This window comes from Danio aesculapii, chromosome 12 (genome assembly GCF_903798145.1).
Source record: "Danio aesculapii chromosome 12, fDanAes4.1, whole genome shotgun sequence".
In the NCBI taxonomy this organism is placed as follows: Eukaryota; Metazoa; Chordata; class Actinopteri; order Cypriniformes; family Danionidae; genus Danio; species Danio aesculapii.
Window position 1 is genome coordinate 12441743 of NC_079446.1, and position 22674 is coordinate 12464416.

Sequence of the window (22674 nt, forward strand, 5' to 3'; positions counted from 1 at the left end):
CAGGAAAGCATGCACAAGTTGAATGAAGACATTGTCTTCTGCCACCTGACAGATGATAAAAGGTCTTGACACAGAACGGGACAACAAATCCGCCACCACATTCTCTTTGTCTGAGGTTTATTGTACTGTAAAGTCATACTGCTGGAGGCAGTCAGTCCAGCGGTACATGCGCAGTGGTTTGTGACCAGACCCAGATGGAGACATATGTGCACTAAGGGCTTAGTAGTCGATTCGAAGGGTGAATTTTCTGCCATACAAATAGGCATGCCAGCGCTCACAGGCCCATACACAAGCCAAAGCCTCCTTCTCCCCAATTGAGTACTTTTGTTCAGTACTACTGCAAAAGAAACAAAAGCCACCGGCCGTTCAATGCCATTCTGGAGTTGTGAAAGAACAGCCCCGGCAGCGGTTGCGGAAGCATCACAAGTGACTAGTGTGGGGCAGTCAAGAATGAAGTGTGCTAGGACAGGGGGGCTGGTCAACAGTTTGTTGAGTGTGCGCACTGCGTCAGAACAAGCTGCAGACCAGGTCCATGTAGCATCCTTTTTTAGCAGCTGGCGGAGAGGGTATGTGATCGTTGAATACTGAGGTAAGACGCGCATATAGTATGTTGTCATCCCCAGAAACGAAGCTTCTGCAGCAGATGAAGGCTCTGGCACCTAAAGAATAGCCTCGATATTGGAGTGCAATGGTGAGAGGCCCTTGGCTGAGACATGAAAGCCAACAAAGTCAACCTCTGGTACTGCAAATAAACACTTTTCTATGTTAAGTGTTAACTTATGCTGACTGAGTGCGGCAAAAGTAGCCTTTAAGCGCTGTTCATGTATCACTGCATTCGGGGCATGGACAATGATGTCATCAAGGTAGATGGCAGTGCCGGGAACACCAGCTAGTATGGTGGACATGAATTTTTGAAAGCAACTTGGGGCCGAACTGAGTCCGAATGGCTTTCTTGTATAACGAAATACACCAGCGTGTGTAACGAATGCAGTTAAATGTCTGCTATCTAGGTGAAGGGGAACCTGAAGATAGCCTTGATGGAGGTCGAGTTTGGAAAAAATCGTCGAGCCATGAAAATGTGTTGTTAGCTCTTCAATTGATAGCAGAGGATAGCGATCCGGGATTACTGCTTTGTTGACAGATCGTAAGTCCACGCAGATTTTTTTGCCACCGTCAAATTAGACACCCATGGAGAGGCATCAACAGGCTCAATGATCCCCTCTGCCTGCAATTTGACAAGTTCTGCTGTGACTTCCTCATGCAAGGCCAGTGGAATGCGGTGAAGTGGCTGTATGATTGGTTTAACTGTGTGGTCCAAGAGAGGCTGGTGAGCAAATGCAGATAAGCACCCAAGGCCATCAAACAGCGTTTTCCATTCTTGTTGCCAGGGACAGCTGACAGTCAGAATTTGAGCCCCCTCGTTGTCCAGTAAGGAAAAATCCAAGCTCAAAAACAGGTCCAGTCCAAGGATATTGCCAGTCCAAGGAAATGGGAAGTTGGGTAGGGCCTTATTTCCCAACTGGACAGGTGCATGTATGAGACCAATGACGTCAATTGCAGAACTAACATATCCAAACAGATTAAGAGAAGGTGGCTGAAGTGGCAAGTGTGGCAGGAAACATTCATAAGTGGCCATATTTAGTAGAGAGACTTTGGCTCCTGTGTCCAGGAGCAGAGGGATACAGGATTCAGCTATATTAACAGCACAGATAGAGAAACCAGCTGAATTTGCATTTATTAAGTGGATAATGGCAGGGAATGCAGCATTAGTTTGTGAATTCCATTGTGTGGGAGACTGAACTGGGGCAGAACAGCAACATTTTGCAAAGTGGTTTAGCTTCTGACATCGTCTGCATGTTTGTCCCTGTGCAGGGCAGACCGGGGCCCGTGATGAGTGTTTATTAGAATCACAATTTCCACATCGCCGCTGAAATTGAGTTTGTGGATATTGTATGTCTGCACTTGATGCTACATCTGCCTCTGTGCCTTTGTGTGCATTCTTGTATAAATCCATCGCTGTCTATACTAGCGTCACGTCATGTATTTAATTTAGCAGCACACTGTGCAGCAGACTCAATTTGTGAGGCCAGAATTAAATCTTTCTCTAAAGTGAGATTATTATCTTCCAACAACAACCGCTCCCTCACGAGTGTATTGTTTGTTTTTTTCGATTAGCTGATCTCGTATCATCTCCTCTGATAACGCACCAAAACCGCATGGTTTAACCAGCCCCCTCAAGTCTGCAACATATTGAGCAATCGACTCACCGGCACGCTGACTGCGCTGACGGAACTGCAGCCGTTTCAGCAAAAGACTTTGTTTCCTTTCAAAATGTCGATCCAACAGTGTAATCGCAGCAGCGTAATCGTCGGCATCTCCGAGGGGGCGAAAAACACACTGTCCTTCGGCACCGAGGCAGTGGAGGAGTATGGCCATTTTCCACTTCGTCGGGACGCCATTGAGGCCCATTGCTAAAAGCTTTGTTTCGAAAGCTGTTTTCCACTGTTCCCATGGGACTGTAGGCTCGCCGGGATGGGGCAGAAAAGGGCTCGGGGGAGTTAGTGACAGCGTGGGTAATTCCTCAGCTATCCTTGTCACCAATTGTTATGTCCATAGAGATGACTCGAAATGCCATAGAACTTGTATACTTTATTGGTGTCCTTCCTTTTTCTGCTCCCTCTACACTCACACTCCCCAAACCTCGTGATCCTGTCTAGCATTCACGTTATCACACATTTTCCGAACACTTAAAGTGACCTGCTCTCTTTAATTATTATTTGTATAAATGAACACATTACTCTTATTAACTCAAGGTAATGATTAACTAACTATGCAACAATGTCTTCAGTGGAGTGCGTTTCCTGCACTCCAACACTGTTTCCTTATCCACGAATGTAAAGGATCAACAGAGAAAGAGAAAGTAAAGAGACCGAATGGATGAGGCTAGTTCTTTATCCTTACTGCAGATGGTCTGTTTAACTGTTTTCTCGTATGTGAAGCACATACAAAGTCCACCATAAAAATAGCAAATGCACCATAGCGCGACACAACTGACTCTTAAAGGGAATGGGAGATGAGACTCTGATTGGTTTAATGCACGTTATGCTCAAAACACACCCATAACACATTAAGAGAATAAGCACAACCCTGTTAGACCATGCGCAGGGCACAAACCGTATTTTTCTATCCTTAAAATTGCTAAAGTGGATTCGGACACACCCTTAATGCTTTTACGCCATGCGCTTTAGACTTTGCGCCTAGATAATTAAAATAGAGCCCTAAGTTTGACTTCAAGTAAAATGATGTACTTTAAAAATTAACTTCTCAAAACCTTTCAAAATGAAGTCTTAATGAGTGTCTAAAGAGCTGTTTTTGTTTGTTTGTGAGTCTGATACTCACCAGGCCTGTTGCGTCTGTCTAGTGAGTTTTGACGGTGTCTTGCATGGTAGCTGCACTCCAAACTTTCACTTGGCATCATTTGTTCAACCTGATCACAGAACAGTTAAACAACGATTAGCTGTACAGAGCGTTTGTGTTCAACTGTTTCTAGTGTGTTTCTACATCTCCTACATCTCGCAGGTTAAAGGTGATTTCCAGGTTCCTCCAGAAGCTCTCTCCAAAAGTAGGGTACATATCCAGCACCTCCAGAAGGTCATCTCTTTGAATACGATGAAGGTCACAGTAGGTCAGTGCAGTTACATCAGCATTACTGTGACCAGGTTCTGCATAGAGATTTACAGGCTCGCCAAAGACGTCATTCTTTCCTGTAGGAGAAACAGGAAGCCGTTTTTATTATGTAATTCAGAAAACAATCTTGAAAAGACTAAAAGATGTCAAGCTGAGAGCTGACGATATGCTGACGATAAGCTGAGAGTTTAACTGAGCTAAACTGAACTGAACTTAAACACTACAAACTGAACTACACTGTTCCTATTTACTGTTACCTTTTTTGTGAAGCTGCTTTGACACAATCTACATTGGATAAGCGCTATACAAATAAAGGTGAATTGAATTGAATTGAATTGACCAGAATGCATGGTTACATAGTTTTAAAAGCTTAAATGTTTTTAAGTAGCTTGAAATTTGTAAGGTTTTGAATGCAAAACAGAGAGACAGATAGATAGACATGTTTAGCATATCGTCACCTTAGAATTATGAGGTTCTATCTGACATTTTTATCAAAATTGAGTTATTCACATATTCTTATTAAATGATAAGCTCTGCTTATCTCTAGCTTGTAGAGCCTCAAGCTTGGCTCTATAAGCTTCTTTCTGTCAGCCAATCAGCATCAGCTTTCTTTGTCATAGGATTGCTCCTTTGACAGTGGAAAAGACCAGAAAGAAACATAAAACCAGAGTCGACTAAATAATGCCGCACCACACAAAATTGAGAAGAAACCTGAAACTGAAAAGATGTGTGCAAATGTGATGATTTAGAAGTATTAAATTTTACATTGTTGAAAAAATTGAATATATTAAATGTGAAATATTTGTATTTGAGTATATATAGTCAGTGAAACTCATTTCCTCATTGTCTGTTTTCTTTTAAAGTCTTTAAGTTCGATATTCAGCCTTAAAGGCCAAATACTTCATGTAATTCATGGGGCCTATAATTCAATAACTTTAATTCATACAGTATAAAGCATATAATTCAAGAAATTTTACCATGTTAATTACATAAAATTAACACCTGCACTGGATAAAATATTTAGCACAGTCTTGTATGCTTAATTAGAACAGGTAAAACTATTCATCCTAAACATTAAATAAATGTTATAGAAAGCAAAATTGTAACTTTCTCAAACATTAACATATTGTTACAACACCAATTTTAATTTTAATTAAATTAATAAGCAGACTGACTGAAAAGTACGGTCTGCCAGACCTTATAACCTTGCAGCTAGCTCTCTGCAACTCTCACTATGCAGGGCTGCGCCCAGTCAGTACCTGGATGGGAGACCACATGGGAAAGCTAAGTTGCTACCTGAAGTGGTGTTAGTGAAGCCAACAGGGGGCACTCAACCTGTGGTCTGTGTGGGTCCTAACGCCACAGTATAGTGACGGGGACTCTATACTGCTGAGTCTTTCAGATGAGACGTTAAACCGAGGTCTCTGTGGTCGTTAAAAATCCCAGGATGACCTTCGAAAAGAGTAGGGGTTTAACCCCGACATCCTAGCCTCAGTCCATCATGACCTCCTAACCATCCCCATATCATAACTGGTTTAATCACTCTGTCTCCTCTCCACCAATCAGCTGGTGTGTGGTTTGAGGTCTGGTGCAATATGGCTGCCGTCGCGTCATCCAGGTGGATGCTGCACACTGGTGGTGGATGAGGAGATTCCCCCAATGTGTAAAGTGTTTTGAGTGTCCAGAAAAGCGCTATATAAATGTAAGGAATTATTATTATTATTATTATTATTATTATTATTATTAAGAGTGTTTAACACTCTTTTTAGCACAAGAATATCAAGTTTTTGCACGAATTAGCACATTGCTAGTTTAGCTTGTTTGTATTTTGAAGGAATTAGCATGTTTTAACACCCAATAGCATGATGTAACACAATGTAAAAAATTTGCTGTAGTTTAATGCAAGCTAAACATTCTCAGAACATTTAGTAACGTTCCTTAAAGGTTGTGTAAATGTTAGCATATAATGTTATTAATATAATGTTTTTACAACATTGATAGAAAAACGTTCTGAGAACATTATTATGAAAATGTTTTGAATAACGTTAATATAATCCAAAATAACTTGACAGTACATGATATTTTACTAGATATTTTTCAAGATACTAGTATTCAGCTTAAAGTGCAACATTGAAGGATTTACTAGGTTAATTAGGTAAGTTAGGGTAATTAGGCAAATCATTGTGTACCAATGGTTTGTTCTGTAGACAATCGAAAAAAATATGGCTTAAAAGGGCTAATAATGTTGACTTTAAAATAGTTTTTAGAAAAGTTAAAGCTGCTTTTATTCTTGCTGAATTTAAACAAATATAATTTTCTGCAGAAGAAAAAATATTATAGTAAATACTGTGAAAAATTCCTTGCTCTGTAAAGCATCATTTGAGAAATATTTGCAAGAGTAAATAATTCACAGGAGGGCTAATAGTTTTAACTTCAACTGTATGCAACGTCATAGGAGCATTAAGGGACCATTTATAAAGCCTAAAGATGTTAGCTGGGATGGTAATCTCACCCAGAATGGCCAGCACAATGTTATGTTGGGACACTTGAATGGAGCCACGGGAGATGAAGTGGAGGGCTCTTAGCATGTCGCCCTGATGGTAAAGAGCGTCTCCTGGCGGGGCGTGAGTGCTTCTAAAGCGTACGGCGAGCGCTCTCAGACATGCTTTACTCGCCCCACGAAACACCTTACAGTTCTGAAGCAGACTACGATTCAGATGCAGGCAAATATCAGCTTGCAAACACTCTGGAAACCCTTTCAGGACCTATAATTAGAAAATAAGAAGCATGAATAAGTTTATTACACAATTTAATCCATTATACAGTATATAACAATACACCTTTCTCGGTACGACTTACTGCGTTCATATCAATGCCATTAGTGTAAGACCAGGCGTGTTGGAAATACTCCTCAAGTCTCTGCCTCAGACCTCCGGGTATCTGATGAAAGCGGATGAATTCTTTAACCCGCAGCATCTGGGTGTGATAGCGAGTTGTTCCCGAATAAAGCCTCTGAATTATTGCTGAAACATTCCCAAATATGCTGGCATACATGAGAGCTAAGACAAAAAAAAAAACAACAGAAAAATATTTAGTGAGAAAAGAAAGCAAAGGCGAGACTGTTCCAGTTTTAATTAACACTACAACTATAAAAAAAGATAAACATTCAGGTGATTTTAGTCAAAATTACTAAAGTTTTTTTAATCACAAAATGCCATTGTCCTAAAAAATGTCAGTAAGCTCAGATCATAATTGTTAAAACACTCATCAAAGTGATGCTGAGATTTAGCCACAAACCTTCTGTAGTGAACTCATCAGATTCACTGAGGCATTACTGGAGAATGCTTTGATTTATGAACCTCCACAATATCTGTTGCTGATGATTTTTTTTAATTGTCCTGAAAATGAGACAATTTTAATTGCTAGAAAATGTTTCACTTTACCTCCAGCAGTAGACACTGCATTCTCAGAACATAATGTTTTTGGAACATTAACTTTTACACTAGACGCAGAAAGCACTGCGCTATGAAACCTATTCATTTCATTGTACTATGCAAAGGCCGGTTTGAGTGTGCTCGCCAGGGTCAAAGTTCAAAATAGCACAATATTCCTCTCTGTGGAGTATTCTAACAGTTAACAGTAAGAGCATAGTTTGAGTGCTTCAATTAAATATCTTGTCAAAATGAAGCCATCTGGATTTTTTTTATTATTATTTGTAAATGCAATGCTACATTTGTTGCAGATTTGTACTTTGACTCTTGAAATGTGAAAACTATGTAAATTATAACATTAAGGTTTGACATTATTGTATTAAGTACTAAATATTTTACTTTAATAAATCCATGTGAAAATATATTAACTTTTTTGTATTATATGTTATTGTGAGCAAGTATAATGTTATTAGCTACTATAAGGGCGTAATTTTTGTGTGTGGCAACTATTTTTAAGAAATAACATTGCGTATTTAGCTGTTTTTTTTTAGAAGTGTAGTTTGACAGTAGCTTAGCTACTTTACCTGATGAGTAACTTGTAGTTATCAACCTGCAGTTTAGAGTAGTTTTCCCAATATTTCATCATTGAACCATACTGTAGATGTCAAAAAAGATCTGATACTTTCAAAAGTGAAGCTTAACAACATTACCTTTGTAGGTCCTTTTATGTCTAAATGCTATATTATCTGACAAAGGTCTTGTCGCCTATCCAAGTTTTATGAACAACAAATAACAACTTGACTTCCAGTTGATCAACTGGTATCAGTAGTGGCTTATTTGAAAGGCAAAGGCCTCTAGATTACGCTAATGCTAGCGGTTTGACTAAAATAAAATGTGATCATGTCTTGATTTTTAATTATTTAATTAGGACAGTAAGGTTTTGTCACTTAACAGAAAAAATGAAAAGTATAAAATATAATATCATGGTACAGTGGACAAAGAATTAATATTGTGTATGACTCCCATAAGCTTGGAGGACTGCATCCATACATCTCTGCAATGACTCAAATAACTTATTAATAAAGTCATCTGGAATGGCAAAGTAAGCTTTCTTGCAGGACTCCCAGAGTTCATCAAGATTCTTTGGATTCATCTTCAATGCCTCCTCCTTCATCTTACCCCAGTCATGCTCAATAATGTTCATTTCTGGTAACTGGGCTGGCCATTCCTGGAGCACCTTGTACTTTTGTGTTTTCAGGAACTTCGATGTGGAGGCTGAAGCATGAGAAGGAGCGCTATCCTGCTGAAGAATTTGCCCTCTTCTGTGGTTTGTAATGTAATGAGCAGCACAAATGTTTTGATACCTCAGGCTGTTGATGTTGCCATCCACTCTGCATATCTCTAGCATGCCCCCATACTGAATGTAACCCCAAACCATGATTTTCCTTCACCAAACTTGACTGATTTATGTGAGAATTATGGGTCCATGCAGGTTCCAATAGGTCTTCTGCAGTGATTGGGATGCAGTTCAACAGATGATTCATAGGAAGAATCTACCGTCTGCCACTTTTGCAAATGATCAACTAGAAGTCAAGTTATTATTTATTGCTCTTACAACTGGGATTGACAACAAGACCTTTGTCAGGTAGTAGCCAGATAGTCTAAAGAGGGGCAGTGGTACAGAAATGGCATCTGTCAGTGTAAAACACAGTGCTATATGTAGTTACTTACAGCCAATAAACATGACGCAGATGGAGAAAATCTTCTCAGAGTTGGTGTTTGGAGAGACATTCCCAAAGCCCACGCTGGTTAAACTGCTGAAGGTGAAATAGAGCGCAGTGATGTATTTATCCTGAATGGAGGGTCCTGAGCTGGCATCGCTGTCGTTGTAATGTTTCCCCAGTTGATCGGCCAGGTTATCCAGCCAGCCTGTCTTCATGTATGGCCTCTCTACGTGGCCAATGGCATACCAGATACATGCCAACCAATGAGCGATCAGCACAAAGGTGCACATAAGCAAAAAGAGGACTGCAGCTCCATACTCTGAATATCGATCTAATTTTCTCGCTACACGGACCAACCGGAGCAGACGGGCTGTCTTCAGCAGGCCAATCAGTGTGGCTGTTGTCTGCAAATGGATGATTGAAGGAAAAGATAAAAATATTTATTATCATACAAGGTCCATTCTCATATAATGATTTAATTCATTCATTCATTTTCCTTTGGCTTAGTCCAGGGGTGTCCAAACTCGGTCCTGGAGGGCCAGTGTCCTGCAGATTTTAGCTCCAACTTGCCTCAACACACCTGCACGGATGTTTCTAGAAAGCCTAGTAAGTGCTTGATTAGCTAGCCCAGGTGTGTCTGATTGGGGTTGGAACTAAATTTTGCAGGACACCGGCCCTCCAGGACCGAGCTTGGACATGCCTGGCTTAGTCCCTTTATTCATCAGGGGTCGCCACAGCGGAATGAACCGCTAACTTATCCAGCTTATGTTTTACGCAGCGGATGTCCTTCCAGCCGCAACCCAGTACTGGGAAACATCATTCACACTCATTCACACACATACACTAGGGGCCAATTTCAATAGTATCTGGATGCAACCTTCATGATGCAAGCTGAGATTGCATCACTCAGCGATGCAATGTCAGACACAATGCACTCAAATGGAGTGACTGACGTCACTGTGAGGGGCAGGGTTAGGGGTGGGGTTAGGTGAGCCCATTAAAAAGCATTGAATGCAGCTCAGATTGCACTGCACGAGGTCTGCATCCAGACCCCTCTCGCCAATTTAGTTTATTCAATTCGCCTATAGCGCATGTCTTTGGACTGTGGGGGAAACTGGAGCACCTGGAGGAAACCCATACCAACACGGGGAGAATATGCAAACTCCACACAGAAATGCCAACTGACCCAGCCGGAACTTGGACCAGCGACATTCTTGCTGTGAGGCGACCGTGTCAGCCATTTATTGTTTAAATTAACATAAAAAATTAATCTGTAACAGTAATTTAAGGCCCAATCCCAATTCTACACCTTAGCCCTTCCCCTAACCCCTCATTTTGCGCGTTCATGTCAAGGGGTAGGTGTGTCCCAATTCTCTTTAGCTTGAAGGCGTAGGGCTAAGGGGAAGGGGTGAATAGCCCTTCGAACGAAGATTTTTCAGGACCACACTCGAAACCAAGAGGTAAGAAAATTTCCCAGAATACACCAGCCACAACGGCAGTATTGCTGAAGCCGGAAGTAAAGAGACCCAGAAATGAATATTTTTTTGTCATTATTACAAATTTTTACAACAAACAAGCATATGTTTTTTTTTATATATTCATAACCACGTTCATGTTTTACCGTCATGCTTTTTAAAAAAACGCTAAAATAAAAAACACTAAATTTTGCGATCTGTAATCCCTAATAATAACTCCTGTACACCAGTTCCACAACACACTCGATGACACTGGAATACCCTGTCAGAAAAGTCTAGTGGCTGGGAATGGGCTTTTTACAGTGCCTGCTATAATGTTAATGTTGTTTTTCGTGTGTTTACATAGATGAATATGGCCACTTTGTAAATACACAGTACAGTTACGATCTTATTGCCACATTATATCTTTATGATAACATAATATATGCCTTCAGTGATTTCCAGAAAATAAATACCAAAAAAAAAAACAACTGGAATAACTACAGCAGTCGCGATCGTCTGATCTTTTATGAAGCAAGAGATTGCGATGACATATGATGATGTGTGCAGGTGCTGTTGTGCTGTCCCATTTCTTAGAGGTAAATTTTGAAGCCCTTCACACTCGGTTTTAAGGGCCAAGGGAAGGGGTAGGGGTACAAAAATAGAATTGGGATTTGGCCCTTATATTGCAAAATAATCTCAAAATTTGCACTTTTGATCTACAGTTAAAATGAACAGATGATAATGTAGTCTGTACTCAAATTCAATTCAATTCAATTCACCTTTATTTGTATAGCGCTTTTACAATGTAGATTGTGTCAAAGCAGCTTCACATAAAAGGTCATAGTAAATAGGAACAGTGTAGTTCAGTTTGTAGTGTTTAGGTTCAGTTCAGTTTAGCTCAGTTCAGTGTGGTTTAATAATCACTACTGAGAGTCCAAACACTGAAGATACGCAGCTCTACAGATCTCGAACCATGCAAGCCAGTGGCGACAGCGGAGAGGAAAAAAAAAAAACTTCACTAATTGGCAAAAGTGAAGAAAAAAAAACCTTGAGAGAAACCAGACTCAGTTGGGCACGACCATTTTAATTTCTCCGCTGGCATTAGCATAGAGTTAATTGATAATTTGTTAAGCATTAACAAATGCATTAATATACATTAGAAAGGAGTTTATAAATACAGCTACAGATGCTGTATTCTGGACTTATAAGCACATGTACTGCACAGTGTGCTTAATGATTGTATCTTCATACTTTCCTACACTGTCAGAAATAAAGGTACACGAGCTGTCACTGGGGTGGCACCCCCCCAAAAAGTACACATCTGTACCCGAAGGGTCCACACCGGCACCCCAAAAGTACATATCAGCACCCAAAAATTTTAAGAGGAACACTTTTGTACTTTTAAGGCACTAATATGTACCCCCGAGGCACCAACATGGACCCCCCATGTACAAATCCGTACCCCCCAAAAAGGCACCACCCCAGTGACAGCTTGCGCACCCCCATTTCTGTGATTTCAAATGTACTCTATGATGTGTAAAAAAATACCTGTTAAAATCGTAGAAAATGTAGATGTATGTTTAGTGACCCTTTGAAAAGCATTTTTCATTATTGATCACGTTGTTAATGTTGTGGTTACCATAGTATTTTCCCCTGGCAAACCCAGATGAATAAAGGGACTAAGCTGAAGGAAAATGAATGAATGAATGTGTGAATTAATGAATGAATGAACGAATGAACATAAACATTAAATAAATGTTTGAAATGACAGACCAAAATAATCAACGATGCATCAAAAATTCAGCAAGTCCTTATCCAATGTAAAGGCACTTAACTCAGACACTTAACTTACACATAATCGCAATAGTGTATGTGTGTGTAAAAATGCTTATAAAAACACCAAAAACACAGAAACCAAAGCATTTCACTAGTTACAATGGCTTTTTTTCCTGGATTTGAACATTCCTTCAAACATTTAGTATAATATGTATACACATATAATTATTGAACACAAGATTTTTCCAGGTAAATATTTTTCTAAAGGATCTCTGGTCATGAAATTGTACCAGTTTTGGTAAAAATTCAAAAATAAATAGAAATTCAAACATACAAATAAAACAAAACAAATTCAGGAATAAAGTAATAACATGAAACGACACAAGAAGAAAGTACTGAAATAAATACAATAAATAAAATAAAATACTACAGTGTAATACTTTGTACAAAAGGCTTTTTTGGTGATGTTAGTCTCAAGACACCTCTTGTATGGAGAATGGAGTCACATGCATTGCTTAGCTGACTTCAAGAATGCAGAGAATGGACTTGCGTTCTTGTTTTTGCAGAGAACAGAGAACGCGTCCTGAAATGAGATGCTGCATTCTGCCTGATGGTCACATGACATTCATGCGTTTTTAATGGAAAATTATTTAAACATCACAGCATTCGTAAAACGATTTATTGTTTTTCCCCTTTTTAAAATATATACTATGCATAAAGCCTTTACAAATATACGTTGCACAATATAAATAAAACAGATTTCAATACAAATTTCAGCAAATAAACACCCTTAATGTGTTCATGCCTTTATTAAAATTTTCATGGTAATGTTTATATTCACCATTTCATTTAGGGAAACTCCTGAGATAAATAAGTCATATCTCTGAACTTTAACAATGAACCTATATAAAATTTTGCGCTTCCCACCTCTAGTCGCAATGACTTCTTGGACTTCCAAAGCGAGTTCAGTGCTCAAGTCTGCATCCATGTGTCCTCGATATCAAGAACACATCCAGGAACTTTCACGCGTCCTCTGTTCCTGCGGTCTTGAGTTTTGTAACTGAACTTTGTCAGTTGATGATGACATTACACGAGAACATGAGGACGCAAGATCGCTGAAGAATGCATATTGAGGAACAGCCTAAAACTCTTGCCAGATAAGTGGGTCTCTTCAATCAACTTTAATCTTTAGTTCCTATTTTCTATTCAGTTCAGACCAAGTGATTGGCTGGACCATTGTAGCAGCTTTATTTTCTTTTCTGAAAACTAGTTGAGAGTTTTCTTAGCTGTGTTTGGGATCATTGTCTTGCTGAAATGTCCACACTGTTTTTATCTTCATCATCTGGTAATGATAATGAAGCACTGATTTTCATTTACACTGGTATCTGACGAGGGTTGCTTTCTTAGTACTGAGAGATTTCAGCTACTGTCTGGGCTTTCCATGCCTTTTTAGACCACTCTTTCTTCATGTGTTCGATAGTTTTCTGTCATTTTGTTTTATTACACATAACTTAATTTCTAAACTAATTAGTTTTGTTTTCTTATTAGGTATAGATTTCTTTGGTTGTTACAGGCATTTGAAAAATTTCAAGTCAACAGCACCTTCAGAAATATGTTATGTGAGGAAAAATGGTTACATGTTCAGTGCTTGTTTTACCCCATGTATACAGTGTAAGTCAGAATTATTAGCCCCCCTGTTTATTTTTTCCCCAATTTCTGTTTAATGGAAAGACATTTTTTTCAGCACATTTCTAAACACAATAGTTTAAATAACTAATTTATTTTATCTTTGCCATGATGACAGTACATCATATTTTAGATATATTTCAAGACACTTTTATAGAGCTAAGTGACATTTAAAGGCTTAACTAGGTTAAATAGGTTAACTAGGCAGGTTAGGGTAATAAGGCAAGTTATTGTATTAACGATGGTCTGTTCTGAAGACAGTTGGAAAAGAAATTTGCCAAAAGGGGCTAATAATTTTGTCCTTAAAATGGTTTATAAAAAATTTAAAACTGCTTTTATTCTAGCTGAAATAAAACAAATAAGACTTTCTCCAGAAGAAAAAATATTATCAGACATACAGTACAGTGAAAATTTCCTTGCTATGTTAAACTAAAAATAAAATTTGAGAAATATTTTTAAAAAGAAAAAAATCAAAGGGGGGCTAATAATTCTGACTTCAACTGTATAACACTTTTATGCATTTTTTTGGGATATTTTAATGAAAAAATCTTACATATTGTTCCTTAAAGTCAAAGAAAATAATAGGAAACTCTGAATCTGATGCAGCTGTTGTGTTTTCGGAGCTTACCATGTTTATTTTAGCAACTTTTGTCATGTCTGCAACTGGTGATGAAAGAGCAAGGTGGAAATCACAAAATAAAAGGAATTCAAAACTATACCTCATCTGATCCAGACCTGAAGATGAGCAGATCGAAAGGAATCGCAGCCACCATGTCGATGAGAAACCAGCCTTTGATATAATGTATAGCGATGCGCTTGGGATGGGTCACCACCTCATCATTATGATTCACGTATGTCGTTCTGAAGGTAATCACAATGTCTGCGATGAACAAAACGTCCACTATCACGTCTACCACGTTTAAAGGGTTACAGGTGTACCCGCAGGTCTGTCTCCTCTCTTCCTCGAGTTCATTGAGGAGGAAAGCAGCTGAATAGGGAGTGAAGACAGCAGTGTAGAGCACTAGCAGAAGGATGACCCAGTCCCATATGGCTTTGAACGGACTGTAGTGCAGCATGATCCACTTGTGGATGTCTGGAGCCTGGAGCTTGTACTCAGGCAAGACATCAGCACCTAAAGACAGTACCTGTGTGTAAAAAGATGATTTAATTTAGGTAAAGGTAGCTATAGGTGGAATTCTTGTTATATATGAAGTCTTGTTATAGTGATCCCATTTGTAAGAGCAACAAATAATAACTTGACTTCTAGTTGATCATTTGGAAAAGTGTCAGATGGTAAATTTTTCTGATGAATCATCTGTTGAACTGCATCTCAGTCATCACAAATACTGCAGAAGACCTATAGGAACCTGCATAGACCCAAGATTCTCACAGAACTCAGTCAAGCTTGGTGAAGGAAAAATCATGGTTTGGGATTACATCAACAGCTTGAGGTATCAAGACATTTGTGCTGCCCATTACATTACAAACCACATAAGAGGGCAAATTCTTCAGCAGGATAGCACCCTTTTTCATACTTCAGCCTCCACATCAAAGTTCCTGAAAGCAAAGAAGGTAAATGTGCTCTAGGATTGGCCAGCCAAGTCACCAGATATGAACATTATTGAGCATGTCTGGGGTAAGATGAAGAAGGAGGCATTGAAGATGAATCCAAAGAATCTTGATGAACTCTGGGAGTCCTGCAAGAACGCTTACTTTGCCATTCCAGATGACTTTATTAATAAGTTATTTGAGTCATTGCAGAGATGTATGGATGCAGTCCTCCAAGCTCATACACAATATTTATTTTCCCACTGCACCATGACTTTACATTCTATACTGCACATTATTTCTGTTAAGTGACAAGACTTTTGTCTAAGCAAAGTCAGACCTTACTGTCCTAATAAAATAATTAAAAATCAAGGCACGATCACATTATATTTAGGTAAAATAAGCGTAATCTAGAGGCCTTTGCCTTTCATATAAGCCCCTTCTGATACAATATAATCAACTAGAAGTCAAGTTATTATTTGTTGTTCCTTAAACTAGTCGACAAGACTTTGTCAGATAGTGTAGATGCAGTTTTGTCTCCCAATCACCAAACAACAACAATACATACATGTTTGTCTATATATGAGAAAAAATATAAACATTTGTATGTGACCCCTGACCACAAAACCTGTCTAATGTTGCACAGTTATGTTTCTGGCAACTGCCAAAAATACATTGTATAGGTCACAATTAGATTTTTTCTTTTTTGCCAAAACAATTATTGTATTAAATACAAATCATGCTGTAGAATTTGTACACTTTATGAGGTAAATATAACAAAACAGCGGAATGAACCGCCAACTATTCTAGCAAATGTTTTACACAGTGGATGCCCTTCTAGCCACAACCCATTTACTAGGAAATAATTTAGTCAACTTTAAAAAAGATTTTCTCAGCTTTTTTATTTTTTGTACCCTCAAATTTTTCAAATAGTAATATTTCAGCCAAATATTTTCCTATCTTGCCAAAGCATACACCACTAGAAAGCTTATTTATCCATATTCCCAAATCAAGTAAACTTATAACACTTACACCATGTCCTGACAACACGCGACTTGGCGTCGTGACACGTGACAAAAGGTATTTTTTGGCCATTTTAGAAATGCATTATATTTCTGCAACATAGCCCCAGGTACAGATTATGTGCTTTATTCAGTGTTAAACGCTATCAGTGTGAGATTAAATACCATTTTATGTGACATTTATTGCCATACTACTGAAAGCAGCAGTAGCAGATAGTTTACCTCAGATATTGAAAATAAAATGACTAGCAGACAAATGAAAGTCAGAACTGTAACTTAGTGCAAACCAAAAACATCAGTCACTTTATCTGCAGCCTATTAATAATGTTAAAGAGGTTTAATATTCATTATTCATTCAATCATTTTCTTTTCGGCTTAGTCCCTTTATTAATCTGGGGTTGAAACAGCGAAATGAACCGCCAACTTATCCAGCATATGGTTTATGCAACGAATGCCCTACCAGTTGCAACCTAGTACTGGGAAACATCCATACACACTCATTCACACACACACACACACTATGGACAATTTTAGCTATTCAGGCAATTCACCAATACCACATGCTTTTGGATTTGTGGGGGAAACCAAAGCACCTGGAGGAAACCCACGCAAACACAGAGAGAACAAGCAAACTCCACACTGAAATGCCAACTGACTCAGGCAGGGCTTGAACCAGCGACCTTCTTGCTGTGAGGCGATTGTGCTACCCACTGCACCACCGTGCAGCAACTAATATATATTAATTCGATCAAATTATTATTGTTCGATAAAATGATAAATTATTCGATTATATAACCATTTTGTTGGGAGTGCAGTGGCTGGTTATTTAAATGTTTCTGTCCTGTTGCGTCACTTTTGGTGCAGACAGAGAAATTGCTTGTTGCTGGAATCTTGTTGCGTCACATGTTGTTATTAGTGTTATGGTTTTGTGGTCCAGGCTCACATCCAAAATAAATTATATACAAAAACAAATATATATTTATATACTTTTGTATTAGGGTTTTGTATTTTGGATGTCAATAATCATTTGACTCAGTTGATACATCAACAAAAAAAAAATTCTGTGGGTTTCTGTTAGAATAAAAGACTGGTAAGAGAACACTGTTTTTTTTTTATTTTTTTTATGAAATCATCACTGGATGTTTCTGTGTCTCTCTGGCTGCCCCATATCCTGGAGGGGCCACTGAAAATAAACCGAAATGAACTGAAGTGACATGAACTACATTGACATGACAGAACTCAATATTAAGATCATGTGATGTTTTCTGTCTTTAGCGGATGTGTATAAAAGCTTGAATTGTCAGGACACTTGTACCATATAGGCAAATAAGGTCAACTGTTCTGACTAGATGGACTCATGAAGGTTTACCTAAATAATAATTTAAATAATTTGTGGTTTGAGACTGTGACCAGTTCAACAATGACCAGTGTCTACAGTTTTGGACCAGGGGCCATAGTAGTTATGGATTTTTGACATGGCAAATGGCCATTTTATTTTGCACTGAGGGTTCATGTCTCTGTCCTAACGATCTTTCCACAAGTGTTTTTTGGCCACATTATTTTCCACGTGCCAATCACATCTATTTTTCAGACATCATTTTTTCCAGACATCAACTATCAAAAGCACAGCATACTAAAAATGTTTTGAACTTTTGGGATCTAGAAGGTTTTGTTCACCAGAAAATTAGCAGGATGTTTTTAGTTCCAGGGAATAAAATCTCTTTACAGTCATTTGTGTGTGTTTTAAAGCCTTTGTGAGCGGGAAGTGGCTGAGACTTTTATTTCAGTACTCTCAACTGAAATGGAATATTGAGTAGGGGGCGGGTCTTTCTTTTTGTGCATCATTCCTTCGTAGTAAACTAATGCTAGGTTCACACTAAACATGAAGCTCATTCTAGTTTACTAACGGGATGTTTTTTCCCCTCACACAAATTTTTCGCTCGTGTTCAAGGGACCCTTTTCACATTTCCGGATTTCTCAGTAGCGGAAGTCATCATAGTTGGGTAAACTTAATTTTTTACAATCCTTTTTGCTGAAATAATTCAAGAGTTCACACTTGGCTGATGATTGATTATAAAGCTTGTTTGGTAGCTGTCCCGGGAGAGAGCCCTGAGCTCATAAGATAATCGAGCCAGGGGCTCCATCCCGTTTGCAAGGCGAGAAGGGAGTTTGAGCTCAGGTAGATCTCGAAACTCCCCTGCTGCAGTAGCTAATAAACAGATAGTGATTGCTCTTAAGAGATAACTACTTACTAGGTGCATGTCTATGGTGCCGATTTTGACTAGTAACTTAAGTTGCATTTTTTAGAAGGTGGGAGGAAACCAGGAACCCGGGAGAAACCCACGCGAGCACAGGGAGAATGTGTAAACTCCGGAGCGAAACGTTGGCTGGCTTAGAAACGACTAGTACCAGTGACTTTCTTGCTGTGAGGTAACAGTGCTAACCACTGGGCCACCATGCCACCCATTTAGGAATGGAGGAGTAGGGGAGGAAGGGGGGATTCTTCAAAACGAAGATGGCTTTTATATGGAACTTAGGGTATTTCTAGTGGCTAAGGAATCGTCTGATTGGTGAATCATAAATTGAATAATACGGGACCGGCCGCAAGTAATAATAAGCACATGATCCTCTCGAAACTAGTTTATAAATAAACAGCGGTCCGCGGCGCCCAGCCGTCGATTTGAGTGTACCCTGATAGAAACCTATGTTTAGAATTCTAAAACGCATGCTAGTTAAGATCACAGGGAGCTTCTGGGATCGCGAGAAATGCAAACGGCTGAAGTATAAGGTAGACTCGATGAGAAGTACACATGTTTGCAAACCTACCTAAAGATACAACCAATAATTCCGATTAGAGCGATAATGTGGAGAATATTGCTCTTGTGTTGAGCCCAATGAGCCTTGCATCTAAAAATAGAGCTAGGGTGTTCCTTTAGTGATATCACTTCGACTCACGCTGAAAATGGTGGACGTGAATCAACAAACTGAGGATATGATGACGCGCCTGTCAATCAATATTGGTGGTTGGGGGGACCGCTCTCCTACGTAAAGTTGCGGTCGGTTTGCAAACCGCTCCAATTGGTCCACCGTTTTTATGTTGTTAAATTGAAAAAAAAGCACTGGGTGTGCTTATATCACCCAAATATGACAGTCTATACACCATACATGGACATATGGCTGTCCAAACAGCTTGAAAAGTAGATTTTTTACCATAGGTGCCCTTTAACATAGAAGTTTGTAGTAAATTGAAATCGCGTTAGTCCAGTTTTTAGAGTTAAAGTTCAGTTTAGTTCAGTTCAGAGTGGTTTAATTTTCACAGCTGAAAGTCCAAACACTGAAAAGCAAATCTATTGATGCTTAGCTCCACAAGTCCCAAACCAAGCAAGCCAGCAGTGACAGTGGCAAGGAACAGACTTCAAAAAAACCTAGAGAGAAACCAGACTCAGTTGGGCACAACCATTTCTCCTATAGCCAAACTTCTTGTGCAGAGCTGCCAGTTAATGAGGTGATAAAGCATGGAATTCACCTCAATCATAAATAGAAATAATTAAAGTCAAGCAAAAAAAATTTGTAAGGAAAAAACATGTCATGAGCATACTAGAGCAAGTGACCCAGTGCTTCGTGTTTGTTGTGAACCCAGCATTACTTGATATTGCGCAGAGAAAAACCACCATTCCAGAAGGACAGTCTTTGAAGATTACCAAAACTTTTTTTGCAGTGAATTAACTTGCACCGATCAATTGTTTAGCTAAAAAATAACAATATGCGCTAGTTAAACAAACACTGTAAATTTTGATACTTTAAATATCAAAACACTCAACATTAAATTGAATGTAATCTGTCTCTGTATATTCAAGCCTGCATGAAAAAAGGAAAGCTAAAAGTTGCGTCTTACCTGTGTGACCTTCTCTGTCACATTCTGTGTGCGGTCCTTCACTTTCGGGGTAACCAGCTCAATGTTGGAGTGTGCTGTAGAGGGGTTGGATCGTCTGGGTCGACGCAGGTTTAGACGGAATGAATGAAACCTGTTTAAAGCTTTCATCCGCTCAGAGCTGGAAGTTCTGGAGTTCCTCTTCAAGCCTTTTCGATTAAAGTAAAATGTAGTGGATTATAATAGATAGCAGGATTAAATGCATTTAAAATTTGAGTTCTGTTTGTATGTTATGATTTTCATTTTATTTCATGAAATCTTTTTGGTGATATAAAATAAAAATCTTTTATTTTGACATATCCATTACAGTGTGACAGATCTTTGTTTTCACACTTTGGCATCGTAGCTATTTAAACAACTACTTAAACACTGTGAAACTAGAAAACATGAACTGGAGAAGCGGCTCTACTAGATTGCTTAGAGGTTGTTTTTTTTTTTATTTCCTACACATATGAAACAATCTATAAACACTCAAATAAAATTCTCATTTATTTGAAGAGCCGGCTGCTCCTCATCACAATAGAAATCTAGCTATAGCTGCTATTAAACCCAGAAAGTGGTAACACTTTATTTGAAGGTATTATTAGCCTTCATGAAACATTCATAATCATAACATGACAAGTCATAAATATGAATAAGAATGTATGGATGCTTAAGACAAGTGGCATTATGGGCCCTATCATACACCAGGCGCAATAAGGAGCACGGCGTGTTTGGTGTGATTTGTTGCTATTTTCAGGCCAGCGCAACAGTAATTTTCCTGTTTTGCACTACGTTGTTTAAATAGCAAGTCCATTTGCCACTTTGTGAACTCATGGGTGTTCTGGTCTAGGTCATGTGCATTGTTGGCGCGTTGCTATTTTGAGGAACTGGACCAAGTAAAAGTCCAGCAGTTAGTTATGAAAAAAATGTAAGGATTTAAAATTATACATACAAATGTTTTATTCAACATAAAAAGGCTTTTTTTCAGTTTATGACAATTTGCATTTGTATAATGTTATTAGTAGTAGTAGTAGTAGTAGTATTTATTAAATGCATATTTATATTTGTTTTAATAAAAACAAGTTTAGATTTGTGAACCTGTCGTGATTTGGAGACTTATGCATCACCATAAGGGCATAAGAATAGGACAAGTGTTAAGTGGATATAACTCTAAACTCAAAAATATAACTTTTTGATCATACTTCATTATTATTGTTCATTTATACGTTTGCTGGAAATTAGAACTGAATTTAGAAATAGTTTTGAAACAAATCTTTGCATTTAACAAACAAAATTAAATATGTAGACTAATGGATGTCTTCAGTGGAGTGCGTACAACACAGTTTCCTCATCTACAAAAGTAAAGGAGAAAAGTGAAGAGTAAAAGTAAAGTAAAGAGAAAGTAAAGAGGCTGAACGGAGGAGGCTAATTCTTTATCCTCACTGCAGATGATCTGTTTAACTGTTTTCTCACTAGTGAAGTGTTCAGTTTTTTTCACTTACAAAGTCTGCTATATAAATAGCAAATGCACCATGGCGCGACACAACGGACTTTTAAAGGGAATGGTAGATGAGACTCTGATCGGTTTAATGCAAGTTATGCTCAAAACACACCCATAACTCATTAAGAGAACAAGCACAACCCTGTTAGACCATGTGCCGGGGTGCAAACTGTATTTTTTCATCCATAAAATAGCAAAAATGGATTCGGACACACCCTTAATGATTTTGCACCATGTGCTTTAGACTTTGCGCCTAGATCGTTAAAATAGGGCCCTTGTCATTCGTTCAGTTATGTCATTTTAAATGCAAAAGTGACAGTGTTTGAGATGTCTTTGTAATAACAACTTGACATAGCCAAATATCATAACCTGTCTTTGTCTAAGTCACGCCAACTTGATATTACCAAGACAACATAACTTGTCATAAATCTGTCATAAGCAAAATTTCAAGAGTCCATTATAATTGTCATGAAATTTCTAACAGTGTCTTTAATGTTTTTCTTGATCATAACTACCATGAAACAAAATAAATTTGTCATTAAAATGTCAAATTTTAAATGTAAATCTGATTAAATATTAATGATGTCATTTGATAACTATCTGTCAGAGTAATAAATAAGAAATTTTAATGGCAAATTTTGTTCCGTTGAAAAAGTGATCAGTAAAATATTAATGACACCCTAATGACCATGTTTATGACTAGTTATGTGTTTTTAGTAAGGTAAAGTGTATGAGAAATACAATATCCGGTCATGATGTATTTGTTTATATCACATTAAAATTACATAACTGAGCTAATGACAATGATATAAGCATCCATAAATTCATATTCAAGACATGTCATCATGATTATAAAGGTGTCTTATGAAAACCCCTTCACGAATAGCTACAACAGAAATTGTTGTTTGTCCCATACAAGTGTTTTTTAA

The 22674-nt window shown here is 38.3% G+C and overlaps 1 protein-coding gene across 1 annotated transcript in view; it reads right to left on the reverse strand.

The window, feature by feature from the left end:
• kcnh6b (potassium voltage-gated channel, subfamily H (eag-related), member 6b) overlaps nt 1-20603 on the reverse strand; it is a 29949-nt gene extending 9346 nt beyond the window's left edge. Inside the window, exons 1-8 of the mRNA XM_056469958.1 lie at nt 20570-20603; nt 20227-20411; nt 14481-14906; nt 8850-9246; nt 6547-6746; nt 6200-6452; nt 3571-3764; nt 3400-3487 (exon numbers count right to left, since the gene is read on the reverse strand). Of these exons, the coding sequence (XP_056325933.1) occupies nt 3400-3487; nt 3571-3764; nt 6200-6452; nt 6547-6746; nt 8850-9246; nt 14481-14906; nt 20227-20411; nt 20570-20603 (1777 nt within the window). The remainder of the gene's footprint in view (nt 1-3399; nt 3488-3570; nt 3765-6199; nt 6453-6546; nt 6747-8849; nt 9247-14480; nt 14907-20226; nt 20412-20569) is intronic.
• Between the last annotated feature and the right edge of the window lie 2071 nt (nt 20604-22674).